We start from the raw sequence: 21,489 nt of genomic DNA, 5'->3' as shown, positions 1-21,489 counted from the left end.
TGTGTTGCATTTCTCTAAAGAATCTAGGATTTGTTTTATGACTGACAGGCTTCAGTTAGCTTACCCTTATGCAAACGTGCTCCTGTTAGTTTTTAAGATCTTCCACAATTCAGAGTGTGGATGCGGAATGAAACGAATGGGAAGCCTCTGCCCGCTGTCTCTTTCACTGTGGCCTTGGAAATGACAGCATATATATTGTTTGTTTAAAAGATAAGTGTGCTGAAGTGACTTGCCTGAAGCTATTGAGTGAGTCAGTGGCAGAGTCTGGAAAATGCAGTGGCCGATTGACTGAAGCAGATTCAGTGGGGCTTGTGTGATGAATTGATTATGCCATTGGTCTACATCAATCATGTAGTCAAGTAATACATATGGGTCAAAGGGTACAAGCTGAACTATATCCTTAGTTCACAAGTCTGTGTGTTCGTTAATTCAGAGATGGAGGGTTGTAGCTCAATGTATGCTGTGCAGGAAAAAGATCCCAGTTGTCTCAAGGTAGGGCTGGGAAAATATATGTCTGAAACTCTGAAGAGCCACTGCCAGTCAGAGACTACAATATTGAGCTAGGTGGACCAATTATCTGATTTGGTATAAGGCAGTTTCCTAGGTTCTCATCTACCTCAGCATAGGGAGAAAGGGGGAAACATGGGGTTCTTCACTGTTCTTACTCCAGCCAAGTGTTTTGTTTGCTCATGTGCTCAGAGACGCCATTCCTGCACCGCTGGTGCCGAAGCTCCCTGGAAAAATACAACAAGTGCATGAGATCACCAGACTGCTGCAATCGGGAGGGGTTTGTTTTTGCCATCCCATGTGAAAAGAAATATAGATCTGGAGCTGTGCTGCGGGAAGGGGCTTCAATAATAGCCCAAACTCCCTATGGGACTCTCCTGGAGACTGGCTCAAATGATGAGAAGGGGGGCAATGTGCCAGATCTCCGTTCAGTTATGAGTGGAATGTCTGTAGCTCCTTTCAGGAACACTGTGTTCCTTCCTGTGATACTAACGTCACCATCTCCAAGCAAGAAGGCCAAGCAGGAAAGCTCAAGCCGCCCTTCAGGTTCCCACCCTCCTTTACCCTTGATCTGAGTGGGTCGTGTTTTTTTGACCTGATATAAACAATCCCTCCTTTCATAAGCAGGAGGTGAGGGAAATGAATGGAACAATGGTAGCTGGTTGGCCAGTGTAGGCCGATTATTGACTAAAGAGATTTAGTTTCCTAACCTTGCAGCATTATATAATGGTTCCCACAGATGGAAACACTGAGATCCTTACGTATGCAACCTACTGACCCTTCTGAGTCTACTGTGGTGGTGTACCCCTGGGGTAAACACCCTTCAGCTGAGTGGCAGTCATGCTTTCCTACAGATGCTTCCAGTCAGGGTCCATCTGCAAGATGCAACAAAGCATCCTATGGTACCTTAAAGACTAATACATTGATTATCACATAAACCCCCCAGATGTAGCTGAGGACCACCTCCCATCATCCCTCTGACCACTGACTATGCTGGCTGGGGATGAAGGAGGTGGTCCTACAATAACATCTGGAGGACTACAAGCTTCCCACAGAGGGCAAGATGCTACAAAACACTTTTGTTGCTTCTGCTGCAACAGACTAATGCAGCCACCGCTCCGGATGTTTCTTCCACATGACGACAAAGTAATCCTATGTCATCATTCCTTCTCTCCACGCACACATTTCGACCCCTCCATGGGCAGCTGCTTTCCTAGCGTGGCTTTCTTCCCTGGACATGTTTCTGCCACGTGGAGAGCCCCTGCTAGCGATCTACCACTCTGGGCGAAGAGCACAGCTGCGGCTTTTTATAGAGAATGAGTGAGCCCTAGACATGAGGAAAGCAAAGGGCCCCCTGTGTCCCAGACCCTGCTTGAACTCTGCGTGAGTGGTTCACACAGTTGGAGAAGGGGACAAAAATACCACTGCTTCTACCAGGCAACAGGGCAAGCAACAGAGCGCAGCTGTAAACAAACCATGGCCTCCTCATTCCTGACAAGTGACTGTACACTTGGCAGTGGTCCTTCTTCTGAATGTGGAGCAGAGAGGCATCCAGGTTGCTGTTTTTTGCCCAGAGATCCATGTTAGGCCTCCTTTCATTGTCTCTGAACTTAGTTTTTCCCCCTTAGATTGCTGCTTTGAACAAACCAACCTCTGACCCAGCTCCACAAAAGTATTTTAAAAAATCATATTTAAAAATATACACTCCTCTGTATAGATACCAGAACAATTGGAGAGGTCCCTTTGTGTGCAAATCTCTTTGGCTGGTTAGCAGAGCCATAAAAAGTGTATGGGGTGTCTGGAGAGTGTGTGGGTTCCACAGGAATTGTACTATAATTCTCATGGGGGTGAATGCTAACAGGACAAAGTGAGAAGTCTATTGCAGTGGGCATTTCTAAAGAGTTAAGAAAGGTGAAGTCTGATCATCACATATAGGAGTCTCTTACTGGGGGAGTGTTAACTGTGCATAGATGTGACTGCAAAATTTAGACTGATGTTTGGTGAAAGGTCACAGGAGGTTTTGTGTGGCTGGTAGCAGCCAGCACTTAGCAGTTCTAAGAGTGCAAAGACTTATTGGGAATTTCTGTCCCAACAGAGGCAAGTAAATCACTTTTAGCAATGGCAGGTCTGCAAGACTGACAGTTCCAATAGCGGGCAGGGCATATATTTTAAGTGTTTATTGCAAAAGGAGCCTTTGGTGGGTGTGGCTTTTGGCAGTTTCTCTTAGCACTATAGCCTTAGAACATGAGAAGGTGCACCTATAAAAACTCTCAACTCTTTCCTGCATTTAAAGGTGCAAGAGCCATAATTTTGTGTTGAATTTACATGTGTAGACCCAAGAAAAGCATGGAGGTAATGGAGGGCCAAGAATAGATGGGAAAGCTGTGGACTTTGATGTATTAGTAGTTCTAAGTGAAGGATACTCTACATATACCGGTATACCATGTATACCAGCCTATATACATGTTATAATATTGGGCAAAAATGACACTTTCAGTTCACACATCTCCAAGTAGCTTTGTAAGCAATACCTTAAAAAGAAATTGCACCTATTTGGACACTGTTTCTGCCCTTACAGAGACAATGGAGCTGCAGTGTCAGTGCAGCCCAGATGATACAACTACGACCATCTGCTTGGTCGTATTGTCAGGGATGCTTTTTGCAAAGGAACAATCAAGAGCTCCTTTTAAGCTTCCAGTTCTATACCTGTTCCATCCCTGATGTCACATATGATGTCAGGTGTGGAGGAGGTGGGTGTGCCTTGTAGGTTAAAATGGGACCTGTGCTATGCCTAATTAATCCCACAGGCCTGCTGTAATGAGTACTTTAAATCTTAACAAAGGTTACACTAGATGACCCTCAGGGTCCCTTCTAACTCTACAATTCTATGATTCTATATAACAATTAAAAAAACTCAACAGCACAAGACCATAATGCTACATAATGCCAGATTAATCCTTCTTCTAAACCTCATCATCCGTTAATTTCTTAGGTGATTAGGATTAGTTTGGAAAATAAGTATTTTGTATCCAGCAAGAGCTAACTAATGCCCGTCATTACTAAATGAACCCCTGATAATTCTTCCAATGGAAAAATTCTTGCAGTTTCACAAGACCTAATTCTTTCCCAGACACATGTAAGAATGCGACGTAAATCGTCTACCAATCATTCTTTAGAAATATCAGATATTTCCACTGCACAGATACTTCCTCGTTTTCATTTTTTTAAAGGTATTTCAGGGATGCGTTGAATTTTAAACAAGGGTGCCATCCCCCCAAACATTTTAAATTATAAATCAGTCTTTGAAGTGCCCTACCAATTTGAATTGTGCTGCATTGTTTCCCTTCATTAATTGTTTAATAGTGGGATCCTGTTCTTGAGTTATGAGGACAGGATTGCTACTAAATCCTCTTGCACCAGTGGAATACAACAGCACCCTGGTGTGGTGGCAGCTCTGGCCCTACTATTAGGCAAAGCAAGGCAGCAGCCTCTGCCAGCAGGTGCTGGGAGTGGCAGCAGCTCCCTATTTCTCCCAATTCCCCTAAGCTGGCCAGCTTCTGCTGCCTAAGGGCCAAGCCTATTGCCCTCAAGGGGTGGTGGACAGTGTCCCATTGCCAGGAAGCTACAACTGCCAGCCTGGTGGGGTTCTGTGTGTGGAATTTTGGAGGTGGCATCTTGTCATTTGTCCTACATGTATTGGGCCAGCTCCGCATGGCCATTTCGCACTGGTGTAGCAATACTGCTGTGCGGGCATTATAATTACGTGCCACCACAATACCTACATGGCGCTTATGGTGCAAGAGGCAAAAATGGAATGAATGTGGTGGGCTGCAAGCAGGTCTTGGTTGCAAGCCTGTGCTTGCTCAAAGGTCAGTCTTTCACCACCACCACCCCATGTCAGTATAATGTTAGAGTTGGTAATCCCAAGAGTCCCTGTTCCTGCCACCCCTTCTCCTTGCCCCCACTGCCTGTTCACCTGCCCTGTCTGAGGGAGAAGCCAGACACTCACACGAAGCTGCATACTTAGGTTTATTTTTTCTTAACTACATACAGGCATTGCGCTCCTTATCAGGAAGGCAGCAATTGGGAAGGGGAGGCTTATCTCTCCCTCCCCAGCATGATCAGAATGAACACACATCCCCTGTGCCTACGGCAGCCAGTGTTTGTGTGTGTGTGATTCTGATCACACTGGGGAGGAAAGAGATCAGTCTCCACTTCCCATGAGCTGCCTTCCCAATAAGGATTTTGTGCCTGTAATTAAGTAGGGGGGGGGATTGATATGTTTCTGCATGCTGCATATCTAGCAAACATCTGGTTAGGTCCTAGGTGAATGAAGAGACAGGAGTGAGGAGGGGAAAGTAGCAGCCTCTGCTTATCTCACCCCATCCCACTGGGCAGCTCTGTGGATTGAGCCCAGAAGAAAAGGGGGAAGTGGATGGGTAGTGGTGACGCTGCCAGGGAGCAGGGAAGCCCTACTGAGAACTTGCCTGAGGGCCCCCTAAAAGCACAACCTTGTCTCCCCTAGCAGCAAGTGAATCTATGAACATGGATTTCAGGGGTTGCACTCCCATGATCCCTATCTAACAGGACCAGTGGTCAGGGATGATGGGAATTGTAGTCCCAAAACATCTGGAGGGGCGAGTTTGCCTATGTCTGACCTAGGCTATGTGGAGGCCTGTGGAATGGAAAATCACTCACACAGCAGCACCCTTTTTCAAGTATTTACACAAGAAAAAATTATAGTGCTGCTTTGCATATAAAAAATGCTATATTATGGCTAAACTGCAGTCATAAGCACTATTAAAATAAGAACCTCCAGTGAAATTTCCTCTCAGGAGCTTGTTGTTCATCTGACTCATGCTCACTTTCCAACCTACTGTACGTTGGGTGCATACAGATAGATACCATCATCCCTTCTCGGCTAAGCTCAAGGGGAAATAGTTCTGTTTCATTGCAGCAGATCCCAGCTATGCACTGAGATGGGGGGATGGAACCAGTGATGTCAGGCCATATTTTCTTCCCCAGTGTGGTTTTTCAGCTACTTTAAAAATGCTTTTTTAAAAGTTAAAACATGTGTATTTAATGCATTAAATGTACTTTCAGCACTTTACTTTTTTAAAAAAGTAGACTCTATGCTCAAAGCACGGCAAGGGAACCTGCATTTGAATCTAACTAGCATGGCTTTCGCATTCATAATGTAACAGAAGCAGGCTCTTTCTGCTGGGGAAAATTACTCTGCAACCCCAGATTTTCAGTATGCCTGGTCTGGATGCACCCTTAGATTCTGTGGTGGTAAGTGACCTCAAACATAATGCTGAAGCTTTTGTCCAGCCTGGTAATTTACAAGTTTTTAAAGGGAGGTCTTTTTAGTCAAACGACTCTCCATGTTAAAAATGAGAGGGTAAAATCCCTGATGATATGTGCAGCTGTACCATCTCAGATTTCAGTAAATGTATGGCTGAGGAGGCTCCACAGGGTACAAAACTGGTAAAGTGGAATCTTTGAATATAACAGCTTCTGTTTTTAGAGGAACGTCTGAATACAAACGCTAACACAACATTTCCTCACTTGTAAGCGTTCTCCTAACTCAGGAGTGGGGAACCTGTGGCCCTCCAAATGTTGATAAACTCCATCTCCCATCATCCCTGACATAAGCCATGCTGCTTGGGGATGGTGGGAGTTGGAATCCAACAGCTTCTGAAGGCCCACCAATTCCCTGGCCCGGATCTAAAGGAAGCAGAGGGCATAAACTATTTCAAGTATGAGCCAATTCCCTAAACACCCATTAGGACCCCACCCGCCCCTGTTATTGTGCCTCTTCTCCAGCCTTATCTTGCTGCGGTGCTTTTCCTCTCTAGACTGCTTGAAACAAAAAAGCTTTGCCTTCTGCATGAAAACATTTCCACAGCCTCCAGGAAGATCATTTCATACCAGGAATAGAGCAAACTGTAATTGGGATACAGCCCGGACCAACTCAAAATAGCTCAGTGTGTAACCCACAGTGCCATGTATCCGCTCTGATGTCTCTAACAGATGGATGGAACAGTCCCCCAATGAGTGGGTCCATCACACACACAATGCCATAAATGACCAGAATGCTCCCTGTTGCTCCAATTGGCCAATAGTGCATGGACAAAGAGGTAGGGATCTTTAACTGTTGCCAGCTAACCACCTATTTCCCTTTCCCTTAAACGTCCCTGCCCTTCCTTATTCACGCCACCACCCTCCACACAAAAAAGGCTCACATTGCATTTTACATTCCAAGAGCTTATGGAATGCATTAGTCCCGGATGAAAGTACAACAAACTCAGATGTATAATCCTGACGTCAACCATCCCTGGAGTTTGGAAGAGAAGCTATAAACAGAGGGATGAAAGGAAGTTATAAAGACCATCTGCTTTGGCTTCCATGGACACATATTAGACACGCACAGGCACAAAAGGTGATGGAAGAGACCGGATTTATTTCTTTGCTGAGGTGGCCAGTGGTCTCCGGAAAGGCGTAAAAAATGCTTGGAAGCAATGCAGAAAAGCTATTCCCACCTCCCGACTTTGCTCCTCCCTTCCTAGGGTGCTTCCAGAGGAGTGTTTGTTATGGGATTGGAGCTCCTCAAGCATGCAAGGTTTAATTTAATTTTATTTTATTGCAGTGTCCAAATGATGCGGTTAGCATCAAAATATCAGCTCATATCCCCGCCTGCCGCCCCATTGAATCTAGAATTCTCTTTTCCAGTCAAAATTTGACAAAGTTAAAAAAAATTAAAAATGTGTTCCATTACCCTTCTGTGATATCTCAATGACCTATTTGCAAATTAAGCCCTGACAGGAAGCACCTCTAGTCCCTTGCTAATTGGTAAGATGGTGCATAAACTATTGTATGAACATCGTCACTATCTGCTTCCCATCTGTTTTCTAGGGAAGAACTATGAGTCATAGATCTCAGGATTCAGAGAACTGCATTTGTATGCTGGAGATTTGCAGAAGCTTGCTGCAGAGAACAATTTCAGCTTGTCTGTAATATTTCAGAGATTCTTTTCCCAGGCAGTAGCTTATCTGCATCTTCACTACTGGACCTCTGCTACTGGTAGATTGGTATTTCGGGAAGTAAGGAAGCCAGTCTCTCCCTCTCCCTCCCTCTCTCTCTCTCTCTCTCTCTCTCTCTCTCTCACACACACACACAGAGAGAGAGAGAGAGAGAGAGAGAGAGAGAGAGAGAGAGAAATGCTCAACAGTTGGGAACATCATCCAAGCCCTTTGAATTCTGATTGGCTCAAAGCTCACTACCCATAATGCACAAACTATAGGAAGGGAATTAGAGGGTAGAATGGAAAGGCAATATGGCAATATGGCACCTTACTCAAAGTCACAGATCGGCAAATGCACTTCCCAAAACTCTCTTCCACAGTTCATAGCTGCTTGGGTTGTTGTTTTTTAATATAAAAGGCTAATTTCTCAGGGTGCTTCCAGATGGGAGCTTAATTTGTTCTCTGATTTGGTATGACATACAATTATAGAGTGGTGGTCAACTAGGTTTTACTCAGAGTAGAACGACTGGAATTCATGAACCTAAATTAGTCATGCACATTCATTTCAGTTGATCTTCCCTGACTAAAACTTAGTTGACTACCACCCATACCATCAAAGGCCAAAAGTTGGAGAACTCACACCAAGTACTTTTCTCCCTCAACCCCTTTTATCGCCACAACAACCCGGTGAGGTAGGCCAGCTGAATGGGGGTTTGGTCTCTGATCTCCCAGGCCCTAGCCTAACACTCTGGCTACTATGCAACACAGTTTGCCATGAGTTCATTAACAACTTTTCTATTTATAGTTAAAGCAACTGCCGTCTGTGCTTATGTACATGCATCATCTCATCAATAGCTTCTGCACATGCATCACATCCGGTGCTTTTTTCTGGGGGTACTCAGGGGTACGCAGTATCGGCAACCCCCCCCAAAAAAAAGTTTAAACTGTGGCACTTGCTGTAACAACTTCATGTGATTACTGGCAGCTTTTCTTCTAAAAAGGAAAAATAAAAAGCACTGATCACATCAAATCTGTTAAATTATCATCAGTTGCTAGAAGAACCAAGGGTCTGCCTCAGTATAATGCATTACTAAATCCAGGTCCCAGCTTTCTGGGCTCATAGGCACATTTGGCATTTTGAATAAGTTTAATGGGAACCACCATAAAATGGCTGCCACTGGGGCAGGGGCTGTCACAAAATGGCTGCTGTGGCCTGTTCTGTTTCCATGGAGGGGCCCACTGGGCACAGCAGGCTGATTGTAAGAGCCTCATGGGATGCTTCTAGTGAGCAACTTGTTCCAACATGGTTTGGTAGTAAATCGAGGCATTTTGAACTTCTGCCCCAGGCTCTGTCTCCTTCTGAAGAACTAAAGAGCCAAACCTCTAGTCTGAATATTGATACCTCTCTCTCAGCCCAGCTTACCAGGAAGTAGCAGCGTCATTTTCTTTTCTTTTTCTTTTTTACTGGGTGACTGGGCACAAAGTGAAGGGCAGTGCCAGTCAAGACTTCAGCTGCCCACCACCTACATTTCCCCCAAACACTCCTGGGCCTCAAGTTGGCCCAAAGGTACTGTGGGCAAATGAAGTTAACAGGTGGCTGGAGTCTTGGCTGATACTTGAGAGTGCCATGAGCCCAGCCATCTGGTGAAAAATATTATTGGAAAGGTCTCAGAATGGGCAGGGAATGGAGAGCCTCTCAGGCAACACAGGAGGCCTCTGTGGGTACTGCAGTGCCCATGGATGCCACACTAAAGATTGCCTGATCTAGTCAACAGAGGCTTAAATTGGCCTAAAATGTGTGTGCACTCTGTTGGGATTTGGTTATTAGTACCCATGATTACAAGTTCTAGCAGCCTTTCAAGAGGGGAAGCCCAGCACTTTAGTTCCCTCTTTGCCAGGAAATAGACACAAGCCTAAAGGCTTGATACGTCATCAGGGAAGTCCCATTAGGAAGTCAGTTCGCTATTCATTTAATTTCTTATGGGAATTTCTATCAACGCCATTCTTCAAACAAATTTCCAGGGTGCTTAGTCTTTGTATGGACATGTAAAGCTGCCTTATATCGCATCTGGGTGCTTTCTAACAGGGAATTAATATTGCAAACAGGTCAGTCAGATATCTCATATGAGATCTTGGCAACAGGGTTGTTTTTCTTTTTCTAATAAAACAGCTTAAGTAATGAGATTGAGAATTCAGAAGGGGAAAGGCAAACAGGGCCAGATCCAGAAGCATTTCCACCAGATGAGCCTGCGGGGGCCAGTGCTCCTCAGGTGACACTGTGGTGACACTGCCATCCTTGCAGTCAAAGGACTCCACTGCAGAAGCCCCAGTGAGACCAGAGGCTCTCCTATTCCTTTGCTGCAGGAGTCTCTGACTGAAAAAGTGACATTCAGTACAGGCAGAGCTAACATTTGGGATGCTGCTGCTACCCTATAGGGCTTCGTCTCACCAGAGCTCTGCCTTCCCTGTAGTGCAGCCTGAACCATGATGCACCACAAAGCAAGACAGATGCCAGTGACAGCGTGAGGATGGTGCAAACAAATACTTGCAAGCATGGGCCACACTGACCTCACAATAAATGCTCTTCTGGAAGCATACTCAGCCCATTGATCCGCTTAAGCCTGTCTACGCTTACTGACGCTGGTTCTCTAGGCCTGGCAGAGGACTTTCCCATGATCTGTACTTGATCCTTTTAACTGTGGAGATTCCGGGGACTGAAACTGGGACCTTCTTCTGCATTTCCCTTTACCAATGAACTCTGGCCCCTTAGGCTAAGGAGTGATGTGTGAACAAAATGCACAAGTGCTGGCATAGGTCACATTTTAGCAGTGAGTGTGCTTACAATTGGCTCTGGCCTCTTGCAAACCTAGTACTGATCATTTGCCCACGCAGGTGGCGCTGTGGGTTAAACCACAGAGCCTAGGACTTGCCGATCAGAAGGTCGGCGGTTCGAATCCCTGCGACGGGGTGAGCTCCCGTTGCTCATTCCCAGCTCCTGCCCACCTAGCAGTTCGAAAGCACGTCAAAGTGCAAGTAGATAAATAGGTACCGCTCCAGCAGGAAGGTAAACGGCGTTTCCGTGCGCTGCTCTGGTTCGCCAGAAGCGGCTTAGTCATGCTGGCCACACGACCCGGAAGCTGTACGCCGGCTCCCTCAGCTAGTAAAGCGAGATGAGCTCCGCAACCCCAGAGTCAGCCACGACTGGACCTAATGGTCAGGGGTCCTTTATCACATCCAACAAAGAGACGATGGAGTCTGTTTCATTCCAGAATGACTGGCTTAGCTTGAGCTGTGCTTAATGACTCCCAGACTCAGGCAAACACTGATGAGGCTTGCTTGTCCCTTTGCCCTGTGGCACTTACACCTTGCCAAAGCAATAACAGCTACTAACTAAATGAGCCCATCTTGCCAACAATTCAACTGTGGATGCAATGTTGTTTTCCGGCAATTACCTGCAGTGTAAGGTAACCTTAGCCACTTTACTGGGTGGATTCCAAGGGATGATTTGTACGTTGCAGCTCCTGACGTAACATGCACACGCAGAGTTCTCTTAAAAAATGCAGTGTGCTAAATAAAAGCATTGCCTCACTTATTTACACAGTTGGGAGTCCTGTATGAATCCTGTGTATGCTATATATTGGTGTCTATTTGTGTCCTGTAACTCCTGCGTAATAATAATAATGTGTTCTTTATCATGTGTTTGTGTGTATTTGTGGGTGCTTCAACCGTTGCTTGCTAATTTACGCTGGAATTGCACTTTTCTAGCTCCTCCTCCTATCTATGACACCAGCACTTATTGCTAAGTGAGCATATATTTGTAGCCTTGCACGGCAACCAGCTAATCCTGAAGCAAGTTCCTGCCAAAGCTAAAGGAGCCTCTTTTTTTCTTTTTCTTTTACCATTTCATGACAAACTGTTCTATCAGCTACAGGAAGTGATGTTACTGCCTTCCTCACAAAAGGGAAACTCCTAGCGGTTACCATGGAGATATAGGCAACTCTGCAATTACAGACTTATATAATCTTAAAGTTACAACACACACCCATATACACAGGCTTTTGTGTTTCGTTCACTAAGAACACTCACTCTGGGAGGTTGTTGAGCCCCCTGATCAAAAAGAGTATTAAAGAGCAGGCTGGATAACAATGCAGTGAAGTAAAACAAGGTGTTCTAATACCGAAGTAATAGCAAGCTTGTGTATGTGTGGGTGTACACACACACACACACATGCACGTATATACAAACTGGTATGCATTTGCCTGGATGTATACAGCGTATATCGTTTCTAAGAGAGACATAATCTAGAGCCAGGATGGGGTGAGGGGAAGAACTTTGCTCAAAATAACCTTGGCTTCTTCCTCTATAATAAATCACAAATGACTGTGAACTTTGTAAAAATTACAGCGTGGCCTTCTGCCTCCAGAGCACAAGCTGCAACTAGCTGGGATGGGTTTGTTCGAGAACATTAAACTGCTTGCCCCTGTTCAGGTGCCTGCTTAGATTGTAAAGTTGACCGGCTGCCAGGTAATGAGTTCTTATTTGTCTGTGAAGTACATAAAACAAATGCTTGCTGCTCATAGGGGAACGGAATTCCATTGGAAATTCAAATAAACAGGTGGAATTTCTCCCCCTTCCCTTTTCTTTTCTTTTCTTTTTCTTTTAAAAAATCAGACTGATGGGATCACTTGCCAAAGGCTGTATTTTTCCACTAAGCAAGTTCGGTTTAAAGCTGAAATCTCATTGCACTGCCCGCACCGCAGGCCGAAAGAGTGGTTACATAAGAAACATGGAAGGAGGGGCAAGGGTGGAGCAGCGAAAGGAACAATACCGTAAAGCCTAACATGGACGTCTCTTTTTCCTTATTTATACAACAATTTTCAAAACAAGTTTTTTCAAAGGGCCTTCTATTAAAAGAAACGTATGATAAAACACAATTTTTAAAAATCACATAAAGGCTGCAGTTCCAACCCCTCTTACCTGGGAGTGAGCCCCATTGAAATCAGCAGGATTTGCCTTCTCAGCAGCTGTGGTTAGAGAACTGAGCTTTAAAAAGTGTGACACTGTAACAACTTCATGGTGAGTACCGGCACCTATTTTTATAGAAAAAAGCACTGCACAGCAGCATTAAAAACCAGAAGAATCCAACAGAAACGGTCTAGTCAGCCATAAAAATGTGTTCCAAGATACCATTGCTTTCAAGTGCTGTTCAAAAATGGGAAGGGAGCTTGTCAGGCTTTCATAAAGCAAGAATTCCAGAGTTGTGGCACCACCAGTGAGAAGGCCCTGTGGCAACTGTCCACCAATCAGAACAAGCCAGAGAACAGGGCCTTCAATGCAAATCTTAAATCTGAGGGTTTAGAAAAGGTAAGTTGTAAATTTTATATTAAAATCTTTATGCACATGTTGAATGCTAAGGGTCTCTGTTTATTCTGCTGCTCCTTAGCTGTTTTGTAGCAGAGGATAATCAATAATGAAGCAAATCAGAATACTGCAAATGAAAGCTTTACATACAAAGCTTCACATACAAAGCTTCCTAATGTGCAACATAATCTTCCAAGAAATGAAATTTATTCAGAGAACTATTAGCATCACAATGAGATATCTGGGTGATATGCTTGGTGAGCAGGCTGACAGTAGCTAAGTAAAGATTTAACCAGTGGTCATACACCACCTTGATTTAGTGATTACGAGCTGTCAGATGAAGTCATTGGAACATAAACTCCTCCTGGCTGCACCTGTGCAAGCATGTCTCCAAATGACCTGCAAGGCAGAGGAAAGCAGAATTTGAGCCATAGGGCTAAAATGGGTACCCATGCTTCTTTCTGTCTTTTATAGCACAGCACTAAAGAGGGAGGAAAAGGTGGGTCTCACATGACAGACCTTCTCAGAGGCCTAGGAGGGATAGCATGCAAGAGATAATTTCATCCAGAGACGAGGGTGCTAGCCTTGAATATAAAAGTGGATGGGAACAAATGCCAGATTGGCTGTATGTCTCAAGAAAACTGGTTTTACTCCCATTTTACAGACGGATAACTGAAGTTAAGCAATCAAGACTATAAAATACTCAGCATAAGAGGATTCTTTGGGTGCATGGTGAAGAATTATTCCAGAAAAGGACATGTTGGCTACAATCCTGCACACTGTTCTACATACCAAATTCCTAAGGAAAGTGTTTTCTGTTGTCTGCCCACTGGCATTAGGAAGATCCCAGCAGCGCCAGCTCAATAAATTTTGCTGCCTGAGGCGGAGGACAAGATGGTGCTCTTCCCCCAGGTGCATGCAGAAGGCAATTGGATTGGTAGTTGAAGCTTACTCCAATAGTGGTGAAAGGTACTTGAGGGCAGCAGACCACATGGCACTCACAGCTCTGTCTCCACCCCACCCCTCAAGATCTGCTGCCTGAGGCAGCTGCCTTCCTCTTTCTCATCATAGAGCTGGCCCTGGATCCCTGTATGAGTCCACATTGTATTATCCTGTATGCACTGGTCACTCAATGACATTGCTTTGCATTGAAAGGGTAGGCATGGGGATCGTTAAATCTCAGCTATAGAACTTATTTGGTGTCCTTAAGACAATATACAGTCACTTATAATCTCACCTGTGAAATGGGAGCAACAATGCTAACTTACCTTATGAACATTCCACATGGAGAAGGGAGATTTTGCAGAGGAAAGAACAGACCAGATAGACCAGGTACTGGGAACTTCTGGTTCTCCAAGTGTTGTTGAACTGGTCATGCGTGCTGGGGCTGATGGGAGTTGTAGTTCCACAACATTTGGAGGGCCAAAGGTTCCCCACACCTGAGACTATGCCTTCCACTCATGCCCCTATTGCTCCTTCCCCACACATTCCTCCCTGCCCCACCATGTAAGCAGACTCTACACTCCTGGAAGAGAGGCAAGATGCTAATAGTATTGCTAAGAGCACTGTTAACTGCAACTGTTTGCAGTTAACAGTGCCCTTAGGGGCAAGTATCTGTGGGGATGGCAATTTAAATAGGGTATCAGCATGAATCCCTGATCCTGGCCAAATAAAAGTAAGCATTTTTTATTTTATTTTTAAAAGTATGTTTAATTAGGAGTAGTTTGGCCCACGTTTCCATGGCCCAGCATGCATGATGGCTTCCCCTTCTCTCTCCTCTTTCCTTAGAACCAGTTTGAGAGAAAATGAAGCTCAATGCACCTCTAACACAGCCTTAGGCAATGCAACCCAACCTTAAGCATCACTCACAATGGAAACTGCATAGATCTTTGGGACTTACTGTTTAAACTTGATCACTGGCAAGTTTAGTCACCCTTAACGACCACGAAAGTAGCTAATGACAAACCTATCTGTCAGGGAACTGCCATCAGTGCCGGAGGGAGAGAGCAAGATCCAGAGGGATTCCAGAGAGCATCCCGGGATTGGGAGAGGCAGCCCATCTTCTGGGGAAGAGAATCAGCGTAGCACCAGTGGAGAAGGGAGGCAGATGGGGGAAGCGGCAAGGCGGTCCCATGACTCCTTGCCGGGGACCAGTGGGGAGAGTAGGGGTCCTCCGCTGCCTACACCCCCCTTGCGCAGAAGGCTTTTGCGCAGAGAGAGTAGGAGGAGACTAGGCGTCAAAGAGCTTCTTTGCTGGAAGAAGTTTAAGAAACGCCCACTGACGGATTTTGCCAGCTATTGAGACAGCCACGGGTGAGTGGCTGTCCAGACAGAAAAGGTTCACTTTTCACACCTGGCAACCCAGCCAGGTGTTTGCACCGACTTACGCACGAGCAACCCCTAGAACCACTACACTATCCTAACACACTCAAGATAAAGCCGGGGTGGGGGACACACGGGATGGGACAAAATAGCTTTGGACCCTTCCCCCTATACACGGCATTGCTATTTGCTCAGAGTTCACTAACATTTATGATGCCCTCATAGATGTGCCTGGATGCTTTCTTACTGTGTTGTAGGCTTGAACCCAAAGTTGTCCCGAGGCAGCAGCAACACCCAGGGCTACCCACTCTCTGCCCCTTTCCCAACTTAGCAGCAACACCCAAGGCTACCCACTCTCTGCCCCCTTCCCAACTTTCATCATTTTTAGAATAGTTAGTAACATAGATCATGTCTAATGGTGGTGGGTTTTTTGTTTTTGATACTGGGTACCATCAATATTGGGACCCAGGTGGTGCTGTGGGTTAAACCACAGAGCCTAGTGCTTGCCGATCAGAAGGCCAGTGGTTCGAATCCCCACGACGGGGTGAGCTCCCGTTGCTCGGTCCCTGTTCCTGCCAACCTAGCAGTTCGAAAGCATGTCAAAGTGCAAGTAGATAAATAGGTTTGGCGGGAAGGTAAACAGCGTTTCCATGTGCTGCTCTGGCTCGCCACAAGCAGCTTAGTCATGCTGGCCACATGACCCCAAAGCTGTACGCCGGCTCCCTCGGCCAGTAAAGCGAGATGAGCGCCGGAACCCCAGAGTCACCCGCAACTGGACCTAAAGGTCAGGGGTCCCTTTACCTTTACCTATCATCAGTATACCCCCTTTCCTCCTCTGCCAATTAATAGCTGATCTAGATAGTAAAGAATGCTAATAATCTGTTTAGGGGTTCACATTCCCCCCCCCTGCCCTAATAGCTTGGGTGTGTATGTTTCTCTCAACTGAAATAGCCATTTGTACAGCACAAGAGGGTAGATCCTACATGTGGTGCTTACTGGATTTTGGCAAATGACTTTTTATTGGGGCTTGGATTCTTCTACGGCACCATTAGGGACCCTGCAATAAGTCCTATGGAGCACAGGGCTAGTACAAAGGAGGAGATGTCTGCTTTCTGGACTTCACATACTTACCATTGCAATTTTTCAGCATATTATGAAAAGGGAGTGGGGGAAGGATCTATAAAAAAATTAATATTTTCTTCAATAGAAATGTCATAATTTATTTGGTTTGTATAAAAAGGCACAATCATAACAAAACCCATGTTCTTCTTTTGATAAGAAGAAATATATTATTTCACATCATAAATAAATCAGCAAAACATGTAACTGTTGGCAACCCAAAAACACAAACACTCCTTTGTGCTTTCAATGTCAGTGCTTCGGAATACAGTTCTTAAGATCTATTTACAGGATTACAGTACCCAAAAAATACTGAGGTATTTTGTTTGTTTCTTTCAAAAAGAAAATGAAACTTCAGACTTGAAAGGCAGAACGCACACAAAGCAATTACACTGTAAAAAATAAATAAATATCTGGACATCCTTGTACAAGGGGACAGTTCGACTGCAGCCTAGCACACCCAGGAATGAGAACACTTTCAGATTTGCTACTGAAACAGACTGACAAACAGAAAAACTGTAAAAGAGGAATTATTTCAGGAGTAGAAAGCAAATGTCCTGCATGCTTTTTCTCCTTTGTAGGCAGCATCCAAACATTGGTCAAAAATGCATCTCAGCAAGATCTAGCAGAAAGAACCTGGCTTTCTGGAGTCAAGAGATGCTGCTCTGAGCTGGTGGATCTTGTATTGCTCTGTAACTGCAATGAGAGGAGTCCGGTGCAAGCTAACAGACCTGCCCTCAAAGTTATTGCACTTTTCAGGTAACAGCAAAGGGCATCAAGTCTTTGTGTACAGGGCCCACCTGCACCTGCTTTTCAGCAGCTCGGAGAGGTGGTGATAGGGCTCTGAAGGTAGCTTAGTGCGCTGGAAGCAGAGTGGACAGGGATGGAGACGGGGAAGTTAAAGACCGTTGTAGTGGATGTTCCTCTGTCCAATGCAGACATTGCCGGGCTCCCAGCCTCTGCCGAGCAATTTGGAGCAAGGACCTGGGACTCAAATTGCAGCAGTTGCCCCATGAAGCTGAAGTTGGGGGAGATGATGCTTCTCCTCTGCTTCACAAACTCAAAAGCTTCATCCAGTTTGACTCGGTTGGTCCTCATAAGGTAAGCAAGGCAGATGGTTGCTGAGCGGGAGATGCCAGCCTGACAGTGAACAAATACTCGCCCACCATCGTTTTTAACAGAGTCTGAAGGAGCAAGCAAAACATCAACATTAGCAAGAGTTTTCCTGCAAAGCTTCAAAGCTGCTTTTCACTCTCTGTGCTTGAGGGGCCATCTTGCCTAACCAGCTATAGCAATACGTCACACAGCTGGGAATGGAGCTGGATGCACAAATGAAGGTGTGCAAATAAACCAATATGGGTGTTCTGTTTCAACTTGATTATAATCACCTATTCCAATTGTGGCCACTAAAGCTTGCTAGAAAATTCTGTCAGCATGAGACTGGTTCAGATTACCAGCTGATCCTTCCAACACACATGCTAGTGGATCCAATGACTAGTCTAGTGTGCTTTTTGAGATTTCACAATGCTATCTTCTAAAAGAAGCCCAAGCACCATCATAGCTATATTTATTTCAGCTGGTGCTATTTTGTTCCCCAAGGAAATACCCTGCATCTCAAATTTAAAGGATGCTGGAAGTGTCTGCTAAGGTGCTGGCACCCAAGGGATACTATAAACTCAATATGTAGGGGGGGGGGGGAGAGAGAGAGAGAGGACTCATTTACCTATGAAGTCAATTGCTTCGTTAAACCAGCAGCTGATGTCAGCTTTGTGGTTGTCCTCCACAGGGATGCTTTTGTACTGATAGTGTCCCTCAAAATGGTTTGGGCAATTGGCAGAAACGTTGATCAAGGCTGTGATCCCCAAAGCATCCAACATATCTTTCCTGGAAGCATGATAGGCGCTGCCTAGATACAGGAAAGGTAGGATCTCCACTGGACCACCCTAAAATAAAGGAAACAAAGAAACACAGTCTGTTAATCCCAAGGCAAAAATAGGCTCCCTCTGCACTTTGATACAGTCGTTGTGTTATAATGAAACATTCGTTTTGCCTTGAATGCCTTGTATTTCCAAATGGAATATTTTTATACACACATTTGTGTCTTTCCATTCCAGGCATTTTTTTAAAAAGTCCAACTGGTAATTAAAATAAAATAATTTAAAAAGCAAGTGTAATTTTTTTTAAAAAGCAAGTGTAATTTTGATCCATGAATGCTCCCCAACTGACCTGATCATAGAGAGGAGTCCCACAGGAGCTGCAGTTTGAATCGGCGCTGCCAGGCACATTGTTTGCGCTGAGCGGCAGAGTCAGGCCCTTGGGAGCAGATGGTTTGGTGCACAACTCAGGGCAGGCAGACGAGAAGGCATCATATCCTCCTAGAAGAAAATAAAGAAGAAAAGAGGTTAATAATGTCCGAGGAACAAACTAAGCAGCTGGGGGTGGGGTAGGAAGGGGAGGTAAAACTCCATTGACAGTCCAGTGGCCACTCCTATAAGCCCCTCTGTTAAAACAATGCAACTGCCCTAGGCTATTTGTCAATATCCGTTATTATTACTACGTATTGCTCTTAATTCCGTTTACCCGGTGGGCCTTTGGTTTACGGACTTTGAAGCCCAGGAGAGGTGGATTGGCAGGGCAGAGGGCGCCTTGGGGAAGGCGCCCTCCCTCTCTCTCTCTCTGCAGCCTTTTAACTCACCCCTGAGAAAGCAGACGCGGGTGTCCCTGGCTTCCCTGCAGAGGGTGTTGAGGGCCAGCAGGAGGGTGCTGTCCCTCTTGGGCGCCTCCAGGTCGGCGCTGCGCTCGTCGAGGAGCACGACGGCGTGGTAGAGCCCCTTCTGCAGCCGGGCGCGCGCCTCCTCGTTGGGCAGGATGTGCTCGAGGCCCATGGCCCCCTTGGCTCTCCGCCGGACGATGGTGCTCAGGCGGACGTTGCAGGAGCCGCCGATGTGCGAGGAGTTGAAGGAGAAGAAGGAGCGGCAGTCCAGCACCAGGCACTGCAGGCAGCGGTCCTGGAGGAGCTCGCGGAGCGTCTCGCAGTCCAGGGCGCACACTTGCATGTTGACCATCGCTCGGGGCAGGGCAGGCAGCGCGGTGGACGAAAGGGCGCTGGGCAGCCGCTTTTGTCTCCGTTCCCCGGGCGCCTCTTTGTTTAGTCCCGCCGAGCTCGTCTCGAACCGAGGCGGCGCTTTTTGCCAAACAAAAGCTGCCTCTCTTGTTCCTTGTTCGCGGGGGTCCGTAACTCCCACCCCGGTTCCAAAAAGTAAAAACGCCTGGGTCGCTGAACGTGGAGGTGGCAAAGACGACAGAGCCGCTAGCTTGGGCTTTGCTCTTTCTCTTGTGTTGCAGCCTCCGTTGCGGGGCGGCTGCTGCTCGTTGCTTGTCTGCTGCAGTTTCCTTGCTGGACGAGCGGCGCAGCCTCGCCTTATATAGCACCAGCCGCGGTTTGCTGCTTCGGCTTTTTTTGTGAATGGGCCCCGGTCACATGACCTGCGGTGCCTGGGAAGACGTCACTTCGGCGGGGAGCCAGACAGACACTCCCATCCCGCGAGCGCTCGCGTCATCGAGCAGCCCGAACGGCAAAGTCACTTTGAATGTCCGCATGCCCAGAGGCCTCCCCGCTCCTGCAGGAAGCCGACTGATGCAACGCCGCGCGCGCTGTCGCCTTGCTCCTCCCGGGCTTCTGCCAGCCGGAGCCAGGCCTTCAGCAGCGGTGAGGAAAGGGCACACGATGTGCCAGAAGAAAAGGAAACGGCTTACAAACCCAGAAGCGCGCTCAGTACACATTCCAGATTCATTCATATTCTTCGCTGCTATCTAGACTTGGAATATGGGGGGAGTGTGGGGTGTCGATAGACCTCTCTGGGCCCCGCCATTGCCCTCTGCTGGCAGGAATTAAATCTCTCTTAGTTGCCAGAGAGGGCACAGCCGCTAGCAGAGCTTCTCTGTTATGGCCAGCGGAGGTTCCCCCGTCGCTTCCAGACGAGCAATCGCCCTCGTTTGAGCGGAGGTTATACGACGCCACCGTCAAGACGTTGCTGTTTTCTTGCCATTTAAAACTGGCTTCGTGGTGCCATTTAGATATCACAGTGCCCTTGCGTGAGCAGCACGCATCCATCCTACAATAAACATCCTTCTGGAACAATAAAAAAGCAGCACAAGCTTTGGCATTTGTTAGAGGGCAATTTAGCTAGTGCTCTTTACGGCAATGCACCTGTATTTGTGTGGTGGGTTATAAAGGTGCACCCTTCTTGGGCACAGGATGAGAATCAAACAAAAGTGTGGCAGTCTGGTAGTGCCCTTCATGAGGGAAAGGGAAGACTGCAAGCTTGGTGTTTGATCTATTATGGAAAACGACAGGAGACTGCACTCTCTGATTATGAAAGATCTGATGCAGACATGTCAACGTTTTACCTACATCAACACAATCAAGCACTTCCATTAGGTACCATAAGCATTTCACCCCTTTTAAATCAACTGCAAAGATGCATATTTTAAAATCACATTTAGCTGAGTTTGGTCTAGCAGTTGCTTTGGGGAGGGTGTTTCTGTCTGTGAAGCAAAACAGCACAGATGGCTAAGTGACACCATTTGGAATGCTTATGTTTTGAAGACAACATAAACACTATTTTGCTTGGTGCTTGAGCTGATAAAAGGATTGTTTTCTGTTTCAACAGGGCTGACCCATCTTTGGGAGAACACAAACATATGTATTACATAATGTGCACACGTAACAAGTAATTTACTGCTTTTGAAAAATGCCAAAGGGAGCAATCTGGAAAAAGGAAGTGCAGGATCACGCCCAGCATCCCAATCTGCATATCTAGGAGTTGAGGAGTTCATTCATTACACCCTTCTGGGGTTTATTCTTAACAACTTCTGTAGATAGAGTATGAAGCCAAAACAATGCTTCTCAAAGTTACTGTCTAATTTTGTGATTGTTCTCAGGGGTTCTGATCCAGAGAAAGCCATGCTGATGAGCCATTGCAATATATGGGTCAAGTCAGTTGTGACTAACCGGTGACCCATGAATTTAAATGAAACCTAGGCCCAACTAACTATGCAATCCTATATATGTCTAGTCAAAAGTCAGTCCCATTGAGTTCAATGAGGCTTACTCCCAGGCACAGGGTTGCAGTCTAAATTTGTCTGGAATGGGG

The 21,489-nt window shown here is 46.0% G+C and overlaps 1 protein-coding gene across 1 annotated transcript; it reads right to left on the bottom strand.

Moving 5' to 3' along the window:
• Positions 1-16,408: 16,408 nt before the first annotated feature.
• DUSP1 (dual specificity phosphatase 1) lies at positions 16,409-20,159 on the bottom strand. The gene is made up of 4 exons (XM_083424498.1): positions 19,029-20,159; positions 18,560-18,708; positions 18,057-18,276; positions 16,409-17,517 (listed from the first exon to the last, which is right to left on the bottom strand). Exons 1-4 carry the CDS (start codon positions 19,396-19,398, stop codon positions 17,147-17,149), a joined length of 1,110 nt encoding a protein of 369 aa, XP_083280624.1. The 5' UTR covers positions 19,399-20,159; the 3' UTR covers positions 16,409-17,146.
• Between the last annotated feature and the right edge of the window lie 1,330 nt (positions 20,160-21,489).

The sequence above is a fragment of the Podarcis tiliguerta genome, assembly GCF_965153285.1.
Source record: "Podarcis tiliguerta genome assembly, chromosome: 2".
Classification (NCBI taxonomy): domain Eukaryota; kingdom Metazoa; phylum Chordata; class Lepidosauria; order Squamata; family Lacertidae; genus Podarcis; species Podarcis tiliguerta.
Note: the sequence above shows the minus strand (reverse complement) of the source record. Positions and strands in the feature narration are given on the sequence as shown.